This window comes from Varanus komodoensis, unplaced genomic scaffold (assembly GCF_004798865.1).
Source record: "Varanus komodoensis strain SLA01 unplaced genomic scaffold, ASM479886v1 scaffold1, whole genome shotgun sequence".
NCBI classification, from domain to species: domain Eukaryota; kingdom Metazoa; phylum Chordata; class Lepidosauria; order Squamata; family Varanidae; genus Varanus; species Varanus komodoensis.
Genome location: NW_025335268.1, coordinates 95388609 through 95414363, shown reverse-complemented (window position 1 = coordinate 95414363; position 25755 = coordinate 95388609). Strand labels below are relative to the sequence as shown.

At 44.3% G+C, this 25755-nt stretch overlaps 1 protein-coding gene across 4 annotated transcripts in view; it reads right to left on the bottom strand.

Annotated features, from left to right (window-relative positions):
* Positions 1-25755, bottom strand: part of LOC123026858 (prominin-1-A-like) — a 38585-nt gene that overhangs the window by 1757 nt on the left and 11073 nt on the right. For all 4 annotated transcript variants that reach the window (XM_044436971.1, XM_044436961.1, XM_044436978.1 and 1 more), the window contains 22 exons: positions 25621-25682; positions 23748-23953; positions 21532-21652; positions 19786-19849; positions 18805-18894; positions 18174-18364; positions 17196-17270; positions 16731-16794; positions 14404-14563; positions 13612-13764; positions 12967-13090; positions 10805-10896; positions 9908-9992; positions 9555-9704; positions 7512-7583; positions 6946-7035; positions 6702-6755; positions 5952-6032; positions 5220-5288; positions 4342-4431; positions 3536-3648; positions 2245-2271 (listed from right to left, as the gene is read on the bottom strand). In XM_044436971.1, the coding sequence (XP_044292906.1) occupies positions 2245-2271; positions 3536-3648; positions 4342-4431; positions 5220-5288; positions 5952-6032; positions 6702-6755; positions 6946-7035; positions 7512-7583; positions 9555-9704; positions 9908-9992; positions 10805-10896; positions 12967-13090; positions 13612-13764; positions 14404-14563; positions 16731-16794; positions 17196-17270; positions 18174-18364; positions 18805-18894; positions 19786-19849; positions 21532-21652; positions 23748-23953; positions 25621-25682 (2233 nt within the window). The remainder of the gene's footprint in view (positions 1-2244; positions 2272-3535; positions 3649-4341; positions 4432-5219; positions 5289-5951; positions 6033-6701; positions 6756-6945; positions 7036-7511; positions 7584-9554; positions 9705-9907; positions 9993-10804; positions 10897-12966; positions 13091-13611; positions 13765-14403; positions 14564-16730; positions 16795-17195; positions 17271-18173; positions 18365-18804; positions 18895-19785; positions 19850-21531; positions 21653-23747; positions 23954-25620; positions 25683-25755) is intronic.

The following is a 25755-nucleotide window of genomic DNA, read 5'->3' as shown; positions in this document are numbered from 1 at the left end:
TAGGTATGCCCACTTATCTCTTTGTGGTTTGGGCTGCTCAGTGAACTTCTGATTGTTTCTGTATTGCCTAATAGCTGAAGCTCTCTGAGCAGTTTACAACTATACATCAAAATGATACAATAAAACTGTGCAGACAGCTTCAGCTGTATAGCCATGAAATTAACAATACTAACAGCAACATTGCCATAAAACCTTACCAAAAGAAATATAAAAATAAAAACTGCTAAAAACATCCAGTGAAGAATGAACCTGTAGAAAGAAAAAAGCACCCAGGATGTGTCATTCCTTCAAGCTCCTGGATAACTAGCTGTATCTTTAAAGGCCTTGGCACAAAGAGCTGCTTTAACCTGGTGCTGAAAAGCTGATAAGATCAGCACCAGGCACACCACAATGGGAAATAATTCCATAGATGGGAGGACACCGCAGGGAAAGCCCTCCCTCTTGTTGCCACTCTCTTGGCCTCACTTGGAAGAGGGTCCCAGATGCTGAGCAAAGTGTCTGAAAAGACTACAGTTGTGAGATGTACTCTGCCAGGTATTGTCCCAAGCTATTGGAGGTTAAACCAGCACCTTGAATCGGGCTCACATACAGGCAGTCAATCCAAGTGGGTCAGAACTGGCCTTATGTGTTTGGATCTAAAGGTCCCAGATTTTAATCTGTCTGCTGAATTCTGCATGTGCTGCAACTTTTAAACAGTCTTCAAGGGCAGCCCCACCTAGAGTGCATTTCAATAATCTAATTTAGATTACCAGTGAGTGTAAATTACTGAAACCATGCTATCCCACTAGTTAGGAGCATAGTGGGACCACCAGCCAAATCTCTCTAAGGCACTGAGGCCACCTGAGACTCAACGCTAAAGATGGCTCCAGGAGGACCCCTAAGTTATGAACCAGCTCCTTCCAGGGGAATGCAAATCCCTCCAGACCAGATTAAATATCCTCTATCAGGCCAAGTGAACCACTAGCTAATAGCATATCAGCCCTGTCTGGACTGAGTTTCAGTTAGCTTTCATCCAGTTCATTGATACAGACACTGGTTAAGCACATCAACATTTTTAGATGATGCAGATGAAAAGAAGTAGATCTACACATCATCAGCATACTGTTGGCAACACATTCCAAAACAATGGATGGCCCCACTGAAAGGTTTCATATAGACGTTAAATAGCATGGGGGACAAAAGAGTCCCTGAGGAATTCCATGCTAGAGAACTCATGTGGTTGAATAATATTCCCAAACACCCTCTCTCTGCAGACAGCCCTCCATAAGAGCACAACCACTGTAAATGTAGTACCCCACTCCCAACTCAGCCAGTTATCCCAAGAAGATACCATGGCTGATGGTATTGAAAGCCCGTGAGAAGACAAGAAGAATCAACAGGTTTGTATTCCCATTACCTCTCTCCTGGCCTAGATCCTCATACAGGCAACCAAGTCTGTTTCCATGCCAAAATCAAGGGCATGGAACCACAACTGAAATAAATCCAGATGGATCCAGTTTCACCCAAGAGCTCCTGGAGTTTGCTGGCAAGCACCCACTTAAGAACTTTGCCCAGGAAAAGAATATCTGTTACTAACCTAAAGTCATCAAGGTCTTTCAAGCTGGAGGAATTCTTCAGAAGTGTCTCACTGTTACCTTTTTTAGGAAGAATGAGACTACTTCTTGCAAGGAGGCATTAATCAACAGTTGTTCTTTCTGTGCCGACTTTTACAAGCCAGGTGGGACAAGGATCTAGTACAGAGGTGCTTGCACAGCCTGGCCAAGCAGCTTGTCAACATCCTCGAGCTGCATGAACTGAAACTATCCAGTAAAACTGGACCAGGTTGTGTTTTGTAAATCTCAGCTATACTGGAGTTGAGGCTTAATACGTTCCTGTAAGAGCCATCTGCTGGAGCTCAGCTCTTCAATTTCATTTCTGGCCAGAATAGGATTTTTGGGACCACATACACGGTTAACCATGCACCATTCCAGATGATGCCTCTCTACAGTGGGAGCCAGCATGTAAGAGAAAGCTCAGCTTAATGTAAGCAAGATCAAGCTATTCATTCTGGTGCTTCCTATATTGGTACTAGCAACTCTCCACTCTTGAAATGACTGCTGCACTTTTTTAGCACCTTCTCCCAGTACTGCTTTGCCTTCATTTTATTCCAATTACACAATGATTTCCTTAATCTAGTCCTGCCTTCTGTGTGAACTCCTGCTATATAACAATGATAAAACACTGAAAGTATGGAAATATACTTACAGTTCCATGGATTCTGTAACTTCTTCCCTGGTAGGAAAGAGGGAAAGTATCAATTGATTATTCGTTGTCACTCCCACAAAGTCTGGCCAGGAAGCAGCCTAAACCCCTCTGTTCTGTAACCCAGGCAAAGAGCTTAAATGAAGAGTACTTTAGCACAGTGACTACTTATACAGAACCCAGATGAGAGGACAGTTTAATCCAGACTTCACCAAACTTGTATCTTCCAAATGGTTGAACCTCAGCTCTTATCATTCAGCCACTGACCATACTGGCTTGGAATGATGGGAGTTGCAGCCCAACACTTTTGTAAGGTACTGGTCTAACCTTTCAGCAGTACTTCCAATCCTGGGCATCTGTTTAATTGCTAAAAAAAACCCACAGCCATTGACCCACAACCTGGTATAGGCTGGCATGACTGCAATATATGGTAAGTCTTGGCACATGATGTTCTCGGCAGGAGTTTCTTGAGCTGGCCATGGCTGTACTGAGTGCTTAGGCTCATTCTGCTGTGTTTTTAGCACTCCATAGAACTCAAATTACACAAACATAATGAAAAACTAGTAGGAACATGGCTTCCACCAGACCAGGTTTTACCTGCACCCAGTAAAGCTGAAAAAAGTATCCCAGTGTTAATACCCATTTCCTTGGGAAGTTAGCATCTTCCCTGTGAGGCTCTCAGCCATCCACCTTTCCATGAGTATCTTCAAAGCTGACACTTTCATACGGGAGGTGTGGATATTTTATAGCTATGCTGTTGCAGCAGCCCCATCTTGGGGGCATGCTCCTAGGCAATGAAACTACACTGGGAGCCTTCCACCTATGGCTCTGAAGGGCTCTCTAAGCTATAGTCAACAGACACCACAGAGAAGAAGAAAAGTGTAGTCTGGAGTTAGCAATATAGTCCCCGCAGGTGCCCTGGTGTCCACAAGGACCTTCACTGCTCTGCCGTGCTCAGCAGCTGGGAAGCAGGGAGTGGAGTAGCAGCTAAAGTGAGTAAGGTAGGAAGCAGAAACTGCAGCAGAAGTGATGGTGGGGATTAATGGGATGGAACACCAGATGAGAAGGGAGGCAGGGGGATGGAAGCAACAGGGGTGGAAAAATGAAAGAGGAGATCGTAAGGAAAGGAAACTCCAGGAAGGAGGTGAAAGAAGGGGGTCAAGAAATGTGAAAATGCTGGAAAGGTGGAAGGAATTTGCCTGTGCCACCCCAAATGTAAAATGTCTGCAGCCCCCAGAAGTTGCTTAGGGCTGATCAAATCTGTGTTTATAGGAAGTTTCTGCAGTATTCTTACTCGTAGAAGTCGTCCATGAACATTCGGCGGTAAAACTTTGCAAGCCGCACGGCAATGATGATGCTCGGCAGCAGAAAGACAGTGCACCAACCCAGACTGAACCAGAAGGCGTTCTAGATGGGGAAGAAGAAGGGGGGCTGTCACTGTTAGTGGAACAGAATTTCAGCAACCTCACTGGGGCTTCTACCTTCACTGCTTGAGGTCACACATGCCCCTGAGAGAAGCATCACAACCGAAGTAACCTCCTCTGCCACCTGGCTGTCTGTCCCATTAATGCTCCCACTGTTGCACCAGAGCCCCCTCATATACATTACGCACTCTACCCCAGTGCCCAACCACATGGCACAGAGCCAACTGTGGTGTCATGATTAGAAAGTTAGACTGGGACTTGGTTCTTCTCTTCACTATGTCATGAAGCTTACTGGGTGCCTTTGGGTGGGTCACTGGCTCTCAGCCTAAGCTACCTCAGAGGGTGCTGGGAGGCTAAATGAAGGATCATGTATGGTTCTTTGGAGGAAAGATGGGATATACATGTAACAAATTAAACGTGCAAAGATGCTTCTCCCTACAATTCTTCCCAAAGTCATGACTCTCCAAAGACTCAGCAAACCCACTACTTAAGATGACGGATGTTCCTGTGGACCTCTCACCAGCAATTGACCCTGAGCTGTAATTACCATCTCTCCGCCATCTCATTGTCACTCTGCTATCCTTTTCCCATGCAGGTCCAGGACATTTGTCACTCCCGTATATCCCAGTCCAAGTGAATGCTGGCTGGTGCTCAGTCTGCCTGCTGATTCCCTTACCACAAAATTAACCATGTAGCTGCAGAAAATGATGTTCACGCTATCCACTGCCCAGGCTGCAGGACCACAGCGACCCACCTGCCCTTTTATCTGCCAGCAAAGGAGACAAGAAAACAGGATAACCCTTCAAAGGAGAAAACCCAGCCCCCATTTCATCTCCTGGGCTGAGAAACCCCTCACCATGTTGTCCTCATATGTGTGTTGCCAACCCAGCTTAACAAATTCCCCCATATGGTAGGAATTGCTCCATTATGACCCCAATAATTCCATACAGATTTAATGTCCTGGAAATATTATTATCATCATTATCATTATTATTTGCATTTATATACCACCCTAATAGCCCAGAGGGCTCTCTGGGTGGTTTACAAACATTAAAACCCACCAATCCTAAGCAAATAAATGAACTGTCTATACCACAACAGTATAAAATAACATAGTTAAAATGAATTAAATAAATAAATATGCCATTAAAATTAATTAACTTTAAAATATTGGTTAAATAAAAATAGAACAACTCAGGAGGTTTTCAGTAAGCTCCACTTGCTTCTACTTGTATCCAAAGCCACCTGTACACATTTTTACCTAGGCATGTAATTTATTGCAGCTTTTAGCATCGATGAATTAAATGACTGACTGGCCGGGGTGTGCTTAGCCTCAAACAGGCATTCAGCTTCAGTGCCTACTTAGATATAATTGGGTAAGTGCACAAGCAAGGGCAAGAGTAAAGCAGCTCCTACCTTGCCATCACCACGGGTCAGCACTCTCCAGCAACACCAGGTGCTATATTTGATTAATTGTTGCAAACTGCCCAGAGAGCTTTGGATATTGGTTGGTATAGAAAAAAATTAAATAAATGCATAAACAAAATAGCTTACAATTTTCTTGGCCCAGTCCAAATAGGTCTGAAAGAAGCCAACCATAGAGTGCACAAAAACTGATGTCTCCTGGATGGAAAAACAGAAGACAACAGGGGTGAAGATAGTAAAACCTTTTCCACACCGAGAAAGAAGTTCATTTTGGGGACCTAAATACTATTTTACATGGCAACTCCATTTATAGCTGCAGGAAAGGGAAAGGAGATAAGGTGATAGAAAACTGGGGTGGGCAAGTGATAAAGGGGGGAAAGGTTTGATCAGCTGGGAATTACATGTCCCACCTTGGGAAGAGAAGTCCCTCTGCTACAGTTATTATTTTATTTATATACCACCAAGTTCATAACATTAAAATATAAACAAAACAAAAATATAATAAAATGCTCAAATAACCGTAAAAACCACAATAACCACTATAAAACCCAGATTAAAAATATGTATCTTGATCCCTTTTCTAGCAGCAGGGACAGTGGGAACCAGTCATGACTCTACCCAGACAGCATTCCAGAGTTTGGGAGCAACACAGGGAGAAAAGTCTCCTCACACATGCCATGCCTGACAAACATGTGTGTGTCTTCAAAGGGCATCTTTCCTGTATTTCCATTTCCCGAATAGGTTCACCAACACACAGGTCCCTGGAGATGAGCTGCAACATTACATTATGTGGGAAGGGCTAAACCATTCTGTACACCACCCCTACCAGAGAACAGAATCAGTGATGAGAAGAGGGCTCACATTGGTGATAACTTCCTTGGTCCGCAGATTCAGAAACTTTTCAGCATCTTCAATTTGCGTCAATGTGGAGTTCGCCAGCTCCTGGCAGGATACAGTACAGTACTAGGTTTATACTTCCTAGCAGAGACCACTTAAGGTGCTGAGCTGCCAGCTGCCAGCACACCATGACCTTCCACGTAGCCTAGTCACAAGAATACCATACCAAGCTTACATGCCATAACCCAATGACATAAGGGATCAGCATTGACATAAAGGCCAAGACAGGTCCTTGAAGAGCACAGCCTTCCCTGACCTGTGGTTCTCCAAAAGGCCACGCTGGCTGGGAATGACTGGTGTTGCAGCCCAAGACATCCGAATGGACACAGGTCAGGGAAAGCTACATGAGAGGATTTCAAATGAATAAATAAGCTATCCAGCACCTTGCAAACCCCCAAATGCACTAGGGCTCCAGGACCAGTCTTTAACACCACCTCTATCCATTTGTGCAATGCACACCAACTCAACCTCACTCCCTCTCTCTAGTGACGTTAGAAACCCCACCCCTGTGGGATCAATGCCTGCATTACCTAATTGGCACTTACTAACATCAGTTCACACATTCTTGCTTTTGCATGAAGCTTGGATACTCTGCCTACTAGTGGTCCCTCCCAGCTCTCAAATAGCTAGTGGTGTGCCTTTAAAGAAGCTTTTGGGAACTCTGGAATCAACATTCCATCTTACAGGTTTCTATTCCAGCCCTGAACTGCTTACCGGGATCTGCGATGACTTGTTTTGCAACTTCTGGATGCTGCTACTCAGGACTTCCTGAGGGCAAAAAAAGCTCATTAGACAGGATTCTTCCCACAGAACTAAATGGACTAAAGTAAGAGGGACAGCAGATGTGCAAATGCACCAACAAGAGCCAACTCCACCAGAACAGCCTCTCTCAGAGCCATACCAGGCCTGGGCTGATCCCGGGAGGTAAGACTGATGGGGTGGGGGAATCAGCACTCACAATTTCTTTAGGGAAACTGTCATTCACCCACGTCTCGATCTTGTTCAGCTCCTCAGCTTGCTTTTGCAGCTGCGTACTGGTTTTATTTTCCTGAAAATGATTGCATACGGCCACTCTTAAGAGACACTTATGGGTTGCTTGCAGGATTCACACACATACACACATACTTGTAGAGCCCAGCATGGGACCACATTTCATGGACTCCTGTGCTCTGCACTTCCACCCTTCTCCACTCTATCCTTCCGCAACTGTTATACCTACTTCAAAAGATGTCCTGTAATTCACAGGCTGCCATTACCCAAAACCCCCCTGCTGTGTCTGTTATTTTCGCTGCACTTCACTGCAAATCCTGTTTGGTGGGTACATTCCCATGAGGCAATTTGGGATAAAATGGTTTCCCAATCTCTGTTAAACATGTGAACTATGGCAGCCAGCTAGATAAACAAAATTGCAGACTCTAGGGACTTCACACCCTGAAGAGATTCTGCAAAGGTACCATTAAGCAGGAAGTTGGGTGAGAAAAGCACTGTGGGAGAATGGGGATATCCTGTCCTAGCACCACTCACCGTTTTAGTTGACAGATTCCTTAGCTCATTTGCCAAGGCAGACAGGTCTTGTTTTATTATGTCCTGCTTCATCTGTATAAGAAAGAGACAACATACAAGGCTCATCTCCTCTAGATAAAGCTTAGATTTGGGAGCAAGCAAAATCCAGAGCTGCAGGCAGATGTTATTTGTGCACTTCCCACCATGTTCTCCCCCCTATGCATTAATTCATTTTTAACACATTCATATGACTAACCAGTCATTCTCCTCATCCCAATTCTGGGAGGAGAAAGCCCACCACCTTAAGCTTCCCTATCCATTGATCCCTGAGAGAATACTCAGAGGTCCTTTTCTGAGTGCCTTCACCTGCATCAGAGGTGCTGATGGAACTCCATCTCAAGGGTGGCACCTTTCTTAGTATCTGTTAAGCACCAACCAATGTCCGTTTTATTTACTTGGTCTTTAGTAACTAAATGGATTTCTTGGATGGTTCTATCTGCTGCAGACTTCCTAAGCGCTGCTTTTATTTATGCAGAATGGCATGCTTGCTATACCGATGCTTTTGACACGTTAAACTAGAAATAATTTTACATAGCTCTTATTTAACTGCCTCGCGTGGGAACTATAGCAGAAGGTGACTTCTTTAATTAAATAACCTTTTTAAAAAATCAATTCCTATTACATTTAGAGCTCTATGTACTCTAGTACTTCCTCAGGCCTTGCTGGGCAAATGCTGCTTTGTTTCGCTGCGAGTTCTAACACTGGTGTGGAGGCCACCCAAACCATTGCCAAAACCCTTTTTGCCCGGTTCAGTTGAACAGCTGCCAATAACCTGCTAAGACAACAACAATCTGGCAAGCCTTCCATTGCCAGTTAAATCGCCACCTCTTAGCTGGCAGGCTCCTAGCTGCAGTTGCCAGGGAACAGCAATTCAGGCCCCAGCATGCGCAAACAACACACATTTTTTGTGGGGATGGCAGACCGTGGCCTGGTCACTATGCATCCCTGAAACTGGTGAGGAGAATTTTGGGGAAAGAGGACTGCTCTGCCACTCTGCTGCAAGTTGCCCCCCCCCCCCCCGCAAATCTTCCAGTACTTTTTTCTTGGCAGGAGCATCACTAGCAGGGACAACACCAAAAGGAATGTGCCCCGTTGGGATGCTATGAGAACAAGATGCCCCCTCATTTCCCCCTCAATTGTTCCTGTTTATATAGGCATGTGACTGTTTATGTAAGTGTATATACCTGAGTATGTACCTGGGGAGGGAGGATATGGGGCCCAGTGGGGAGATTTGTAGGGGGGCCCAATCAGTACAGTTATGGCAAGAAGGAGATGTGGCACTGGGAGGAGTCATTACCAGGGAAAGGGAATGAGGCCCAGACAGGTCTGCCTTGTTCCAGTCCCCCTTGACTCCACAGGTTTGGGTGGTTGCTTTTTCAGTCTGCCCTCAGGTCTCTGCTTTTGAATGCCAGATTGGAGCAGAACAAATACTTCCCTCATCCATGATCCAATAGTGGATGAAGCAGACTATCTGGCATGAAAAACTGAGAAAAGAGGTAAATGGAAAGAGTCCAGTGACATCCTAGGTCCAGCCAAGACCCTGAGTAATATATTTACTGGGTACTTCTAGGACAAACTCTCTTGCATCCACCAGGACTGAGACTCCAGTGTTACAGTAATTGGATCAGGTGATATAGTGAGAGGAGTGTCTGGTCCTCCTTCCTTTTATGATTTCCAACTGGTACAACTCAAGGATGCTGTGCTTGGACAGGTTCATGCAACCAAGACATGCTTGGACAGGTTCATGCAGCCACTTCTGTACTTGATCCTTAACAGCTGGACAACAGCTGGACCGGGGAAGTGATCGATGTGTCTTTGCAAGAAGAAGTGGCCCCATACCACCTGACAGAAGCAGCAGAGAGACCACTCCTGAGGAAATCCTCTCTGGGCCTGGAAAAACCCAACGACTTCAGGCCAGAAATAAATGTTTCATTTCTGGCAAGGTTCTTGAGCAAGTGGTGGCTAACCAGCATCAACAATCCTTTTCCTTATTCCCCATTTCACCTGTTCCTCAACAGGAGTAAAGTTCAGATGCAGTGGTCCATCCTTCTTGCTCAGGTCCTGTATGGACTTTTTCTGATCCTCATTCAAGACTTCAGTAAAGCTCACACTGATATTTATTTTCTCCAAGGTTGAATTAATATCACCTGTGTACTGCAGGAGCAAGGGGGAAAAAACAAGTTGAGCAGGCACAATTAACTATTCTTCTGATACATTCTCTAAGGCACTCCAGGAGTGGGGTGAATTTATGCCCCAGAGCAGGTCTTCAAACTATTGCCACAGAGAGGCTGAAATGGATATCTGATTAAATTATCATTTAAATTATCTTGTGCCTGGCTTAATTCACCCATCCTGACCTCACTGATGTTGAGGATCTTATCCAGAGAAACGAAATCATCCATCTGAAGAGTGCTCCATAAGGAGGCATTTTTTTCACAGCTCCTGCAAGAAAGAAAAAATGAGTTAATTGACCAGGATACACTCTAGTTTAACGGAAACTATGTCACAAGATCATAATACAAACAAGGTAAGGTAGCCTGGCTTTTCCCCAGAGGACCAGTAGCCAAAATCTCTCCACAGACATCAAAGGATTGCTGGTGATATAACTCAGGTCAACTGGTTGGGGAAATGGTTCCTAGTAGAACTCATAAGGAAAAGTTGACTGGAAGCCACAACAATCTTGCTGGAGGGCACTTGGGATAAGCGCGTGGGTCATGTTGATACTCTAGCACAGGAGTAAGAACCTCAGACGTGGTCAACACAGTACAACACTGGCTGAGTGATGATTTCCCAGTTGTTGTACAGTTTCTTCCCTATTTTAAAAGGTTGAAATGCTTCTATGAAGGCTTAGTTTAAAGCAGTAAAAGCTTTTAACTAAAATATGCTAGTATTTTAATTCTGCCCTATTTGCCTTTGGCTCTGGAACGTAGAATGCAGCCCTTCAGAGCATTTCTGAAATGGAAAGAAAATGGTCCTCTCCTTTCTTAGCAAGCTCTGACATGAGTCAGAAAAGGTGGGTCTGGTCTATGTTTCTTGCATTATGATCCCTGACAAGGCTGGACAACCAACACTGACATCACATGCAGATAATCTTACCTCACCCCAGTTCCATAAATGGGTCTCCCATGGCATTTCTTTCTCAGTCCACCCTACCCTAAAAAAGGAGTCTCCCTCCCTCCATTTGGAAGCCAAGGACCAAAGTCAGAGCAGACACGGTGTCAAGGAAGAAACCAGCAAGCCAGCCAGGCACTCACTTGTACAAGCTAGACAGGGTGACACTGGAATTCTTCAGCTGCAAAATCCTTGTTAGGTTAAACTGGGGGATCACACCTGGTGTGCTCAGGAACTGGAAGGAGATAAACAACCGTTGTTAGGCCACTTGTTGTAGAGTAGGCCCTGAAACCTCCATGATAGTGGCAGCTATTAGTAACCTGAAGAGGAATTTGGCTTGCCCCAAGGGAGCAAACTTTCGCATTAACTCAACAATTCATGATCATAAAAACAGATGTCATTACCAATCCAATCAAAACTGCACATATGTGAATAGTTTCAAGACACACAAGGAGTAAAATTAATTAAAATGCTAGAAACCTACCCTGCAGTGTGCCCTCCTGATTAAACAAATTCCAGGTATGTGGATGGGAAGGGTTCTAATTCACAAAAGTTTCACAGTTTTGCACAGCAGGGGTTCATCTCATCTGGATGGAACACCCATTTTCAAGGGACGTTCTCTTTTGTGTTAGTGATGGTTCTTGTGATAGCACAATCAGCTTCATTGTTTTCAGTCATGAACAGCCATTATTAAAGCTGAGAATCTTCCTGGAACTTCAGTGCAGGCCAAAATCATTGTGTAAAATATATGCCTATAACAGGTTTTATGCACTCTGGGTGCTGGTTTTCAATCCATTCCCACCACTGTTGGATGACCGGCACCATCTGGGTCCTCATTACAAAATCCCTCAGTGTCATGACTTACCCACATTTTGGCAGTAACTCCAACCATTCCCTCTCAGAGACAAACATCACTTCCGTTGGGAAAGCTAAAAAAAGCTCAAAACCCTATTCAAAGTTTACCATGTAGTTCGGTCACACTGTTCTGCTGCTTCTTATTTTGACCAGACTAAGCCATCTGGCTGCACAAGTTGTGACCTTGCCATGGGCAAATATCCACACAAGCCCCCTTTTAAAAAGCACCATTTCCCTTCAACTGCTGAGACTCAAGAACTTCAAGGGACCCCAAACTTCAGCTACAAGAACAGGTCACACAGATCCATGGAGAGAGATATTTGAATTTCTATGTTATTTTCAGGACATCGCTGAACAAACTGCAGCCTGCACCCCCCTTTCTATTCATGTTGTGTACGTACTTTAGCCAAGGTAGCCTCCTTCTGCCATCCTCTTTTGTTACTGCATCAGGACTGTCACACTTCCTCCCTAAAATACTTTCTCTTCCCCATTCTTACATACAAGCTCACCCCAAACTTTCTTTTTCCTTCCTTATCAGTGTTACAGGCTCCATTTTACTTAAGTCCAGCTCTTGACTTCTTTTCTTCACAATCACAACCACACTGAATTGTTCACACATGCCTGCAGCCCAGCTTTAAACATGGAGAGAATCAACCTAACTTCTTTGTAGGATTTTAAGTATTTATAGGATTTTAAATTTTTAGCCAAGATGTTACCGGGCTTTTTAATCTTTATTGTATTTAGAGTTATTTATATGTTTTTAATTATGTTGTGAGCCACCCCAAGGCTTTGTTGCAATGGGGGCGGCATAGAAATGTTTTAAATAAATAAATAGTTCTCTCTGCAATTACTGAGAATTTCTCACGTGTTTATGCAGATGATTTGCCTGTTTTGATTCATAAACATTCTACTGTTAGTTTCCATTACTGAATGTGTTGAATTTGAAATTCTTCTTAACTTAATATATTCCCCATTGTTTAGAGGCACTTGTGTGCACATGGATTACTGGGCTCTCTCTTGTCAAAAAAAAAAACTATTGCCAAAATATTTTTAAAATCCCAGTATGGATGTTTAACCTGATGATGTGCAAAACTGAACATGAATATAGGCGAGCACACTTGTTAACACAGTTGAGATTACTTAGTTCTTCTTCCTAGATGTGTTGCCCCTGGCTCCAGAATGTGAAACAGCTGGCTGCCTTTGACCTACCTCAGGACTTCCATGCCAAATTGGCATGACAGACAAGGGTGGGGAGACAGGAACTGGGGCCCAGGACTGCACCCCGGGGTTACAGTGTGGGTTCTAGACTGGGATTTAGAGATACCTTGACAAGCTCCATTGACATGAACTAACTTTCTTTTGAACCACATTATTTCCCTTGCCCCATCATTCCCATTCCTGAGTGGCCATAGTAGCACCTATCAGTTCAGTGGCAACTCAGGGAACTTACCTCCAAGAGATGTCCATTGGCCCAGGGCCGGCACACCAGTGTGTAGGTATTGCCCCCCACAAAAAACATCAGTCCAACCAGCAACATCAGCAGCCATGCAAAGAGGAAGCTGAACCCAGCACTCCTGTTGGAGAAGGTTAGAAACAAAAGCCTGAGATTCCACTAGGAAGCTGGAGGTGGAGACTAGCCCTGGAAGCCTTGCTTCTCACAGTCAACCCCTACAGTTACGCTGGAAATTTTGTCTTAGGCGATCCAGCAAATACATGAAGCAGCTGAGATCTAGAAGACACCTCAGGACAGGGCCAGAGCAGCAATGTGTTGAAACAACTGAGAGGCACTACTCTGTAGCTTGGCCTTGTGCCATGTTACCTGTGGAACTGCAGGTGTTCCTTGGTTCTTGCGGAAAGTCTCATTCTATCTTTTCCTACCTACACCACACACACTACACTAAAACTCCTTCTGTAGAATGGTGCCCATGAAATCAACATTACATAGAAATATTCTCTTCCCCTTTGCCGTCACAGCCCCAGTGCCAAAAAACAGTATGACAAACTTCTATCTCTTAGGCCATGATCAGGAGTAGGACTTTTGGGATATTCCACCCCATCCTGGGATGGAAGAGGGACAGGATGCAAATACCCTTACGCCATGAGGAAGTTTCCACCAGAATTGGAGAGGCAGCCCCGACTGATAGGCATCTTCTTTGGATCCAGCCCACAAGCTCCAAACAACAGGCCCAACAGGTTGCACAGAATGATCAAAAGCACCAGACAGCAGAAACAGATGCCAACAATCCACCTGGAATGAGAGAAATGAGTGTGTGTGAGTATACAGAGATTAGTACACTGAATGCCCCCAAGAGAAATCAACCATTAAGGGAGGGCAGAGGTCAAGACACCCCCAACTAGACAGTGTGCCTGAGATCTGCTAAGACCAATACCAGGAGGAGGATGCTTACCTGACAAGGGAAATGCATCATCAAAACATGAGGAAGCAGTCAGAAACATGGGATGCCGTCAACTGATGCCCATATATGAACAATGAATGGTTGAGTAGAGGGGAAATACAAATACTATCTAAGCCCATTAACCCAATTTGAAGACAGGCAGGAATTATACTCTGACACATCTGCTGGCTTTATCGGATCAAAATATGCTATACAGCATATCAGTGATCCATGGAGCTGCATATCAGCAGCCTCCGTAACAGTGATGAGAATAGTGTTAGATCTTCTCCTGGGATACAGTTCTCATGCATTTTATACAGCAGTTATTTTGAGAACACAGTGTTGCTAGCCATTAAACAGCAGGGGCAGAGGGTATCCATTTCAGACCATTTCAACTGGCAAGTCAAACTTGTGCTATACATTTATCATGGCCTGACCTAAACCAAGGTATTCAGAAATCCACAATACTTTAAACTGGCTTTGACTCCTACCTGTAGCCATCATAGGTTGCAACAGCTGGCTCATAGGAATCTGCCTTCTTAACGATGTCATCCATGAACTCGGAAATATTCTCCAATGAGCTCCGTATGGGAAATACGGTATGGATGTCATTAGTCTGTTTTTTGACATCTTGTAGTTTATCCTGTGCCTCTGCAAGGTTCATAGTAGACACTGATAAATCACTGTGCTTTGTGCTCTATAACAGACTGTCTAGCACATGGAAGCCATCATCTATGTGTTCTATATGTGCTAAGTATGGTACTTCAAGAGCAATAGCTGAGCAACTCTCTAATTTCCATGCAAACACAGTTCTGACCACCACACTTCTACAAAACCCATGTAACATAGTCCTTCTATGTCTTAGAATGCATGTATTCCACAGCAGATAGTCCAGAAGAATAGCAAAATCTGGTAAAACTGCCCTCTTTGTATTCTGGCTCTTTCTCCTTGACTCCTTCCCATTAGGTGGAGCAAAGTGGAATCAGAGGCAGGTAGGATAAAGGAAACACTATGGTCTAAGACTAGGATCATGAAATTAATCACAGGAGCAGGAAAATAGTTGCACACAGGTGCATCAGAGCAAGGTTGACAAGGAAATTAGGGGTATCTGACCAAAGAGACTGAAAAAGGAGGTAACTGTAAATAATTGTATTTATTTATTGTAAATAAATACAATTTGCAAGATGGAAGGCTTGCAAGAGTGGAAGGTTATGATACTATGATACAGATAATTTACAAAAGCAATGAACTTACCTGTGTATGATGCTGTTTTTTAAATAATACATAAATGGTGAGTAATATAATAATGACTATAAGAATTATCCCTCCACCACATAGGACTGACATTAGATTTGTGATAACTGGGAATCTCATTCATTCCTTCATGTATTCAGTACCTAGCAAACACTGCAAAGCGGCAACCAGACCACCCCCGCTCCCCCAAAGTATAAACATCACCAGGAAAATAGCAAAGGACATCAGTCTGGATCTGCAGAAAAAGCCAGAAAGATCAGAGCTTGCAAGCAACTGAGGGAATGGTGGCATCCCAGCAAAGAAAAAAAAAATCCAAATTTTAAAAGAAGTTGCATCTGGGAGGTAAAAATAGGGAAAAGTATGCTGAAAAGCCAGGAACAGAGCTGATTGACACAATAGATCTGGAGGCTGATAGCATTAATTTACTGAAGCATGTGCGCAGGATGAAAGAGAGGGGAACCTCAGGCCCAGGGCTACATCTGGCCCTCCAGAGGTTCCAGTTGGCTAAAGCCCCTTTCTCTGACCCACTCCCTTTCTCCACCCATCCATATTTGGTGGTTGTCTGGTTTTGTGTTGCTTTTCTCCATTCTAAAAGAGATGTCTCTATTAATGTTTAGCCACTAGAAATAACAGGTTTAAGCTAAAATTTGCTGGCATTTTTAAATTTTTGGTCTTTGGCCCTTCCCACCACTGGAATGTAGTCCTGGAGAACCTCACCCACTGAATTCCAAAAGGTCCCCCCCTTAGAAGTACCTCTGTACAAAACACTGTGTGAACCATTATGTCAATATCTTGTTTTATTTTGCCATGTGCATGTTTTGGAAAGGTGAAAGATGTAGCTGTTTGCACACACAGTACAAACTGTATATATGACAGGTTATATGGATTACGTCTTTTTGCCTATTCCCTTTTGTGCCTGCCTGTGCAGAAAATGTTGCGTATGAAGCAACCCAGAGAGCCTCTTCTCCCTGGAAAAACATCCTCACAGAACACACACATACATTTTTCCTGTGACATCTTAAGGACCAGCAGATTTATTATGGAATAAGATTTTATTAAAAGAACGGGCAGTTTGTGCACATCCAGATGTCTGGGCTGACCTGGGCTGACAGGAGTTGTAAGCTTGAACAAATGAAGAACCACTCATTTCCTTTGTTCTTTGTCTGATTATTATTAAAATTCACTTCATTGACTGTCTGAAATGTTAGAACTTCCCCTCCCATTTTTCTTAGGTTTAGTTTGAGGAGGGGTCTAGACAGGCACATGCTTTGCATGTAGGATATCTCAGATTAAACCCTGACATCTGCTGTTGAGAGACAGGCTCTGTAGAGGCACTGCCAGAGTAGCCCAAACTGGGCTGGAGGGACCACTGGAGGCAGCTTCATATATATCCGTATGTGATTATCATATTCACATTGCATGCATGCACAGCTGGTAGCTGTGACTCCTGACTTTAAGGTAGAAGTTTCATGATGCATGAAGCAGCCCTGAATGTGCACATGTGGGAAATGCTTTGCACGCAGAATGGAAAATGGAGAACAGAAGATATGCTGGAGCTACGTACCAGTCACTATCCTTTGTGTTTGGTTGGAGACCTTCTCTGGTATATCATCCAGGGTCTTCCTTGCCTGTCAGCATAGGAACCCAGGATAAAGACAAGCTCAGATGAAGACACAGGCAAAGAAGGTACAGATCCCAAAGCCACATATGTACTGGAACATGGCACCAGGCTGTTCCAACAACAGACAAAACCACAAGAGGATAGGTATGCTGAGGCCAGGCAGGATAACAATACCCACAGAGGGCACAGGCTTGGGAACATTTACTAAAGGCTTGAGAGGTCAGTGACCAAAGGCCATGATGGATGCTCCTAGACGCCATCTGCGCTTTCCTACGATGTGCCAGTGCTTCTGTACCTGCTGCACAACTTCTCCCAGGCAGACCATCGTAGCACTTGGAAGGGACACTCTACATGGCCCATTTGGGGAGTCAGAGGAGAGAGTAGGGCCCAGAAAAAAGGGAGCGTTACCTTCATAATAGTGGCATTCAGGTCTGAGATGCTCATGTTCTCTATCAGATGAAGTGGTTCTTCGACATCAGGAATCTGTGGGAGCAGATAAGGGAGTAACTTATCCCTGTCTGCAGACATAAGCAGTTAAACCATGGAGAATTAATCATGTTCTGGATGGGATGCAGTGGTGAATAGGGGCTCCAATATCAGTGGAGCAGCATATTCACTCCAGGCCATAGTCTGAACTTTGAAGGAACTATCCATAGTGCTGAACATTATGAGGTGCGGTAGCACCATGGATAGCTTCTTTAAAGATTAGACTAAAACCCAAAGCAGATACACAGCGCCACTGAGATTAGAACACCAGACTCCAGTTGGATGAATGTTTGGGTTTCCCTCAATGTTTATACTACTACTGACAAGAGTAATCTGTTATCTGCAGAAGTATTTGTATAGGAACCAAAGAAGAACCATGTTGGATTGTCCTAAAGGCCTTTTTAGTTCAACGTTCCCTTTGCATCATGATCAACTAGCTCCTATGGGAAGTTCCCAACAGGCTGGGAGTGCACATGTGTTTCCCAGCCAGCGGTATTCAGAGACATACTGCCTTAAGCGCTAAAGGTGATGTATATCACTGTAATGGCTGGTAGCCACGGACAGCCTTATCCTACACTGAGTTTATACAGGCAAGAGCTGATGGACACATGCATGAACATCTTGCAGATATGCTCTGTCATTGCGACCAGTTGCACACTGAATTACAGCCTGATAGGTTCTGCTACAGTGAGATGGGCTTTCAGCCTCTCCTGGACTCATGGTAGTCTCACCCAAAGGCTCTAATACTGAATTTCAGTTGATTCATTATCCATAAATTATTAAACAATTGGGCATTTCTGTACTGAGTGGTTACTCCACAAAACACCCCATTTGTTCCATATTCTCTAACAGTCCACCATTCCTATCCAATTGTCCTCTGCCCCCTGAGCCCCACATTACCGTGCTGAGATTGGCCCCAGGCTTCAGGTTGTTCACTGACACTTTTTGGCAAGGCTCTCCACAGTCTTTCAAGGTTTTGTTGATATTATCTCTCACTGTGCTCAGCTTTTTCTCCAACTCTTTCTGCAGGTACTGCAGTTGATGGGCTGACTGATTGACAGTATGGAGTTCCTGTTTCACAGAACTTATCACTAGAGGGGGCAAAAGAAAAGACCACAGAATGAACTTCCCAGTCTGCATAGTATATGCCGTTCATGGGGAATTTTTGCCACAAGAAAATTACCCCCTCAAACATTTGAACTACACCAAAACAGATTTAAATAAGTAATCAGCAGCCCTCTACCCTCAACTTATGCTCTGAAAAAAGTAGTGCAGCCCTTTTTGTCATGGTACCTCTTAGGATGAAGCTGACCAAGCCATTCATCTTGGGCCCACAATAATCTTCTTAAAGTCCAATCCCCCAAAAACAGTGCTTGGTTGTCTTATGAGTACTTTCCTCTAAAATTACTTTATCCTCTGATCCTCTAGAATACCTCTGCCCCGTACCACAAATACTCAGACCTGATTTCTAGCCCCCATCTCTACTTCTGAATCCCACTAAGAGTCGCCAATTCACTCCCCTTTGCAATACCTCTAAGAAGCTGCTCCGTTGAGTTCAGTGCACTGTATGCTTGCCCACCCAGCTGAGCCTTGATCTTCTCGCCCAAATGGTCCCCAATATCTGCAAAGACAGAATTCCTTAAGGACAAGCGATCAACAGAACACTTCTCATTTTTTGTAAATTCTCAAGCCCCAGGCTTTGTGGTTGTGAGAACTTAATCTACCTGATCCCTGTGAAAGAGGACAGGATAATAAACAATACCACTACTATCAGCTCTTAGCAACATGCTGCAGTATTGTAGCAGTAGGATCCAACAATGACTTCTTGAAGGAGGCAAGCACTAATGCTGCAGAACATTCGTGAAAGACTGCTGAGATGCGTCCATAAAGATGGCTTAAGAGCTGGGGTTATAACCTAAGAGTACCTTTAAATCAGGACCCCTCAAGCATGTGGGGTCAGTGAACACATTTGGAATCTCCAAAGTACGACATGAAAGTGCCCACAAAACAGCACTTCCAAAATGGATGTCATGAGATGGGGTTTGCCCATTCATAAAATGTCCACCATGGTGGGCATGAGAAATCACATGACTCTAATACCCTAGAAAGCAAACTGGTAAGACTTAAAAAAAGCAATTTGTTTAAGAATCTAAGTAAATGGCAGAGATGAGATCCAAGCTCCACAAGCAAAGCCCCTTTAATGGACTCAAAGATGCTGCTGGAGGGCAGCACATGCACATATTTTTTAAACATCACAACAAAATAAAAGCACGCTGGGCAACAATGGAGGCATCCATGGGCATCCCATTGGAGCCCTCTATTCTAAACGTTCTGAGCATGGTCCGAAGCATCCACATCAACTGATCCCTCCTAATATAGTCCACCAATGAGACTGGACAGGGTCAGTTATTTGCAAACATCATGCTGACACACCCGGCCTCTCTCACTTGAGAGCTGCATAGCACCCACACCAACTGTTCTGCCCAGTTTGTGACCAGTGGCACAGACTCACCCATCAAACTGTTATTGACTTTATTAATTGGTACTGAGATGGAGCTGATGATGTCATCAATCTCCTGCAGAGAACCAGGAAAGTGGAGAAATACCACGTTAAATTCAGAGGAAAGCAAAGCAAACAGGATCAAGATTCTGACTAAAATTATTACAAGGAATTAAAAAATCTTTATTGCTTCTGGCACGCCTGTAAGTTTGGGGAAGGGTTTCCTGGATAACAATTATATTCACTCTTCAAAAATAGTTCTCAGAAGTCAGCACAGCATGATATCATGGTGAAAGCACTGAAAGGGGGTATTCGCATGTAATGCAGACCCTCTCCTGCAGTAAGCCACAGTGGGTTGGTTGTCGGCCAAGCAATCCATGGTGTGTCCAACAGACAATCAGGATCACCATGGGTTGTTCACCCTTTCCTCCTCTTTCCTCAGCCCTCCCACAGGTATCCCAGACACGCAACAGCAGGATCATCTTATTTCACCCCTCCCTGCCATTCTTGCAAGCTGTTCTCAACTCCCTGTTGTTCTTCTCTCCTTTCCCTTTTATTTTTTCCCAGGGACTGCCAGCTTTAATTATCCATGTTATAAAAGTCACAGACGGACGGAGTCATCAAAGGCTACACATTATTTGGCCTTTTGCGCAAAATGTGCACAAATAAGGTTTCTCTTATTTTTTACTTTTAGTCACACTCACACAACTGCAGAAATTCACAGTTGTGCTAGTGCGAGTCGTTGAAGGCTCTGGGGGAGGGTGGCCTGCTGGCCAGCTCCATTGCCCCAACGAGGCTCCAAATAGCTTCTCTTTTGCCAAATTGCTGTCAGAAGGTAAGCTGTCAAGAGAAACCAAAGGCACAAATTATATGTGGTCGCATGATTAACACCCCCTTTGTGGCAAGATCTTCTGCGGGGGGGGGGGGGGGGCAACTGATCTGCACATTCTGCACTTTTTGCTGGAGACCTTATGTATTCAAAAAAAGTGCATCCACATACCCTTCTCCCGGGAAAAGGAATTTTGTCAGATAGTTGTCAAAACAGTTCTTTTAAAAGGGGAATGACAGGGCAACAGGTGGTTTTTGTCTTTGTGTCAGAGGCATTGAAGGGAAGGTGCCAGTAAAGAAATATTGCTGAAAAAGCAACCTGGTTCAGCACCATTTTTCTCATGCTTCTCTGTTAAAAGCAAAACATGTTATGAATGCCAAATTCTAATTGGTTTGCACCGCTGTTTAAACAGTTTATATAATTGTTCAGATCACCTAGTATCACAGCCAACACAGATATGGGAAACAGGTGCACAAAAATGGATTACATTCTAGAACTTCTGATAAGATTTATATACCCCTTTCAGGAACTCTGTTCACACTGCACTTTGTCCTCTGTGCCAGGAAAGCCATGGATCCTTTCCTCACTAGCATCTGCTCCAGTTTTTAACAGAGCCTGACATTCATTTGCCAATGCACAGTGGTTGAGATTATCCAGCTCACTTGCATCACTGAACTGCAAATATAGGAAATCATGTCCATGGGATCATGGGGACCGAACAGTGCCAGAGTGTTTGGCCACAAGAAGGGGAAAGAACGCCGAAGGATGGGGGCAGAATGCAGAGGTGCTTCAACACGTGGCCAGGCACACAGAAGGTAGGGAAGGAAACAAAGAGAGCAGAGCAGGGGAAAGAAGACCTAAATACATGGAGCAAAGGAAGGGGCATGAAAAAGGAAGCCTGGGTACAACATAGGATATAAGCAGTATACCTGGGGGATAGAATTCAGGTAGAGATGCAGGTTGTCCCTTGTATCGTTCAAAGTACTGAAGCCTCTGCGCACAGTCTGGGTTATACGCTGGTTGCTGATGAGAGCACAGATCACTCCAGCCCTGCAACAGAAGAAGGAAGTGGATGGGCACAAAGATTCAGAGGTGGGGTCCAGTTTTTATACTGATGTTGCTTCCCCTTTCCTCAAAGATGCCAGGTGAGTTATGAAACTGATTGAAAACAGCAGACAAACAGAATTGTTGTTACTTATCATAAAGGTTTTTATCCAATAGTGTCTGTGGAACTATCACCACTGGAAGGATGGATTACCTCCTCACCCCACTGCCCCTCCCTCTGCATCCCTAAATCTGCTCCACAGAGTTGATGGAGCCTTTAGAGTATATTTGCAGGTGTAGGGCAGATGTCAGGGGAGGAAGAAGAAGTGGAACTCTGCTTCTATGCAGCTCAAAGTGCCTTTATAGCATGCTAACAGTCAGGAGAGAAGGAGGGTATAGTGATATGAAAGTTGAGCAGGGATTGGAATCTGGCACATCTGAACACAGCTGTTGTTGTTAGTTGCAACATCGCGTCCGACCCATCGCGACCCCATTGACAACACTCCTCCAGGCCTTCCTGTCCTCCACCATCCCCCAAAATCCACTCAAGCTCACACCCACTGCCTCAGTGACTCCATCTAGCCACCTCATCCTCTGCCGTCCCCTTCTTCTTTTGCCATCAATTGTTCCCAGCATTAGGCTCTTCCCCAGGGAGTCCTTCCTTCTCATTAGGCGGCCAAAGTATTTGAGTTTCATCTTCAGAATCTGGCCTTCTTGGTGACTCTTCTCTAACTACTTGTTCTGTAGCAGCTCCTCTGAATTTGCAACACACTGTGGGGTGGATAGTGGACAGACTGTCCTTCTCCAAGGTCAGGGGATGTACAAGATTGCCCTCTGATTCCTCCCAACTTTATAATACTAGTTATGAACTTGGAGATCTTGCCTGCATTTAAAAGAAGTCAGCATTTCATAAGTAACTTGACACACTCAGGTCTGCAAGATCTGCAGAAATCCTGGCAGGATCCTGACAATAGCTTACTATCCTGGTGATGTGCTCCAGAGCGAAATGCTTCCTGCAACCCTCCCAACCGCTTGCTGTTCCCCAGAAAGTTCACATGGCTCCACAGAGGCCACTTTCAAACTGTATGCACTGCACAGGTCCCTCAACATTTTCTGTGAGAAAAAAGCAACCAGCAGCTCAAACCTGGGTTCTGTACATAATTTTGAAGAGGCGGGTTGAGCTTCAGTCTGACTGAAAATGCTGCCACCTCACCTGGAAGCCCTTGTCCACTGTTCCCCAGTATGTGAGAGATCGCTGTAATAATTTAGCAGGGAGATAAATGCACCCTTCCTTTGCTCAGGGACACACTGATGTTTTAGGGCTCTGCTTAACATTGAAAATGGGTGCCTGGGCTGAGCGTTGGCCCAAATTTAGCCAGGCCTAGCTCATTCCAGGCATCAAGGCATGTCCAGCGACAACTTTCTCTGCCATACCATTGGCTCAGAAACTCACTCCCTGTTGCCTCTCAAATCCCAGCTCTTTGTTCTACACAATGGAATCTGCTTTTGTACATCGGCAGTTTCCCGTAGGGCCTCCCTACTGGAACCGTCCCATCCTCCCCATATACAATACAATCATGAGAGATAGAAGCCAAATTTAAAGCTGTGCCAAGCAGGCAAGAAGAACTTGCTCAGCATCTCATTTAAACTAAGCCTTCCAGCACTATGCATACAATATTAGCAAATCAGAGCAGTGGCCTTCTGGCATGGTAACAATACAACTGAAGGGGAGGCAACCTGATTTAAAGGAGCCATGCACTGATTATGAGTGGGTGCCTCTTGCTTGAACATGAGCCTGAACGGCTGCAAAGGAAATGGACAGTTTGTAATCAACTCTCTGCTAAAACATTCAACAAGAAGGAAAGAATCAGGGTGCTACAGTGGCTGGAGTGCTGGACTGAGACGGAGGAGAGACAGAATCCAGTTCCCAACCAACCATTAATGTCACTGAGTGATTTGGGCCAGCCCTTGACTCTTAGCCTCTCCTACCTCACAGGGTGGTTGTGAAAATAAAATGGAGAGGAAGAAGGTCGAGTATGAGGCCTTGAAGGCCTTGGCAGGATAGTTTTCTAACCAACAATGGAAATCAATGAAAACTTACGAAAGTATCATAGTAACCCCAAGTAAAGATGCAAACAATGTCTTCCTCTTGCAGTCCATGTTCTTTGTCTGCTTCTGGTACATGAAACCCCCGCAATGTCCACAGCAGCGACAGCAACAGAAGCAGAAGCCCACCAGTGGCATAAGGATGATGAAGAGAAGGCCGATGACAAGGCAAACTAGGTAGCCGGTTTCATATGTGAGGACCTAGAAACGGAAGTAAGTGGATGGAGGAGAGAGAGCAGGGGCAATTCACAGATGTTGGCAATACCTGTCTGCCCTCAAAATGCAAGGGGATGGATAGAGGCCTCAACAGAAGGTCCTAGAATGGGCACACTCCACACCTCAGTTTCAAAAATGATCCAGATTTACTATAGTGTTTTCCTGAATATCTGCTGCACATCAGATTTGTTATTTAAGAGTGGTAATCTGGCAAAAAAGAGGGTTGCCCTTGGCATGTGCCAGGGCATAACAGCCTCTACATGGGCATTTACATGATACATCAAACTGTCTCCTAGCACCTCATCAGTATGTGCATATGATTTCTGGGAACCAGGAAGTCGGAGCATAGAACCTCAGCCTCGGCCCAGCCCAGTTGCATTTACTGCTTAAATACGTTCAAGCCCAAGTCAAAATGCTGCTTTTGACCTGTTAAAGTTTTATATGGCTCAGGATCATAAAATCTGGCAGAATCTTCGCATACACTATGATCAACAACTGAGGTCCCCCTCCAAATGCCTCCTCTGAGGAAAGTTTGGATGATAGCAACAAGGAGACAGGGATTTCTGGGGTGGTGGGATGGTGTAATTCCTGTTTGTGGGATGCTCTCCACAGTTAGGTCTACCTGATGCCTTTGTCACCTTTTCAAAAATAAATGAAAATAAATTGTAACGGTCCTCTTACATGGAATTTGAGTGACTCTATTACAATGGATACTTATATACTATATAATCCTATATATTTTAGAACAAATTGCTACCACTGTTAGGATAATTATATAAAAACTTCAGCAATGGCAACCGGATGTATTTGCCCACATACATTTGACTTTCCTGTAATCTTGAGTATTTGACAGCATGATGTAGCTTACTAATCTGTGATGAGGGGTTTTTAGACATTTTAATTGTTTTAAATCTTTGTATGTTTTAACCCCTGCTGTAAGATACCTTGAGGGATTTTGGAGAAAGGCATCTATTGCATTTAATGTATGAGTGGATGGATTTGCGCTACACAGACAACAACTTGCATAAGGCCTGAAAAGCTCTCCTCCATGTATGGTGCATCCAAAGCCACATGTCACCACCGCAGCAGTTAATTCCTGTGAATGATGTGGCCTTGAGTGCCTGGCTCTCAGACCCAGCCGCCGCCACCAGTACAATCAGGTCTGGGCCTCTCCACTTCCCTTCAGTCCTCCATCTAATTACCATGTGGCAGCACACAGAGATCTCCATGATCCTCCACTTAAACTACCCTTCCTGCTGTGGCCCCAGGTGTTCCAGTGAGTTTACCTTTTCAACGCTGCTTCCCATCTTTTTCTTTTTTCCCAAACATTTAGCATTTTAAATCTCACCTGATCACAAGTAAAACTGTCCTGAAAGCAGAAGCCATCACACATCTCTGTAAATTTACTAGAATCTACAGGCTCTATTGAAATTCTTTAGCTAAGAGTGAGCAAATGAAAATCTATTTATATCTGTACTATTTATATATTTACTCCAGCAGTTACTACCTTTTCCTTCTGGATGGGAATTCACCTTCTCCCTGACATTCAGGTGCTTGCTCCATTTGTATTTGCTGTGGCTTTATCTTAGCCCACTGAGTCTCCTATGTCACCCACTAGCCTGAGTTCAAAGAACAACTGCTGAGAAACTCACCTCTTTATATCCCTGTGATGAATTGATGTTAACCTCATGCTTGATTAGACGAGTCAGAAAATCTGGGAAAAAGTACAGAGAGCTTAGTAGTGGATCAGAGGGAAGAGCTAAAGCACCACCAACTTACTTGGTTGG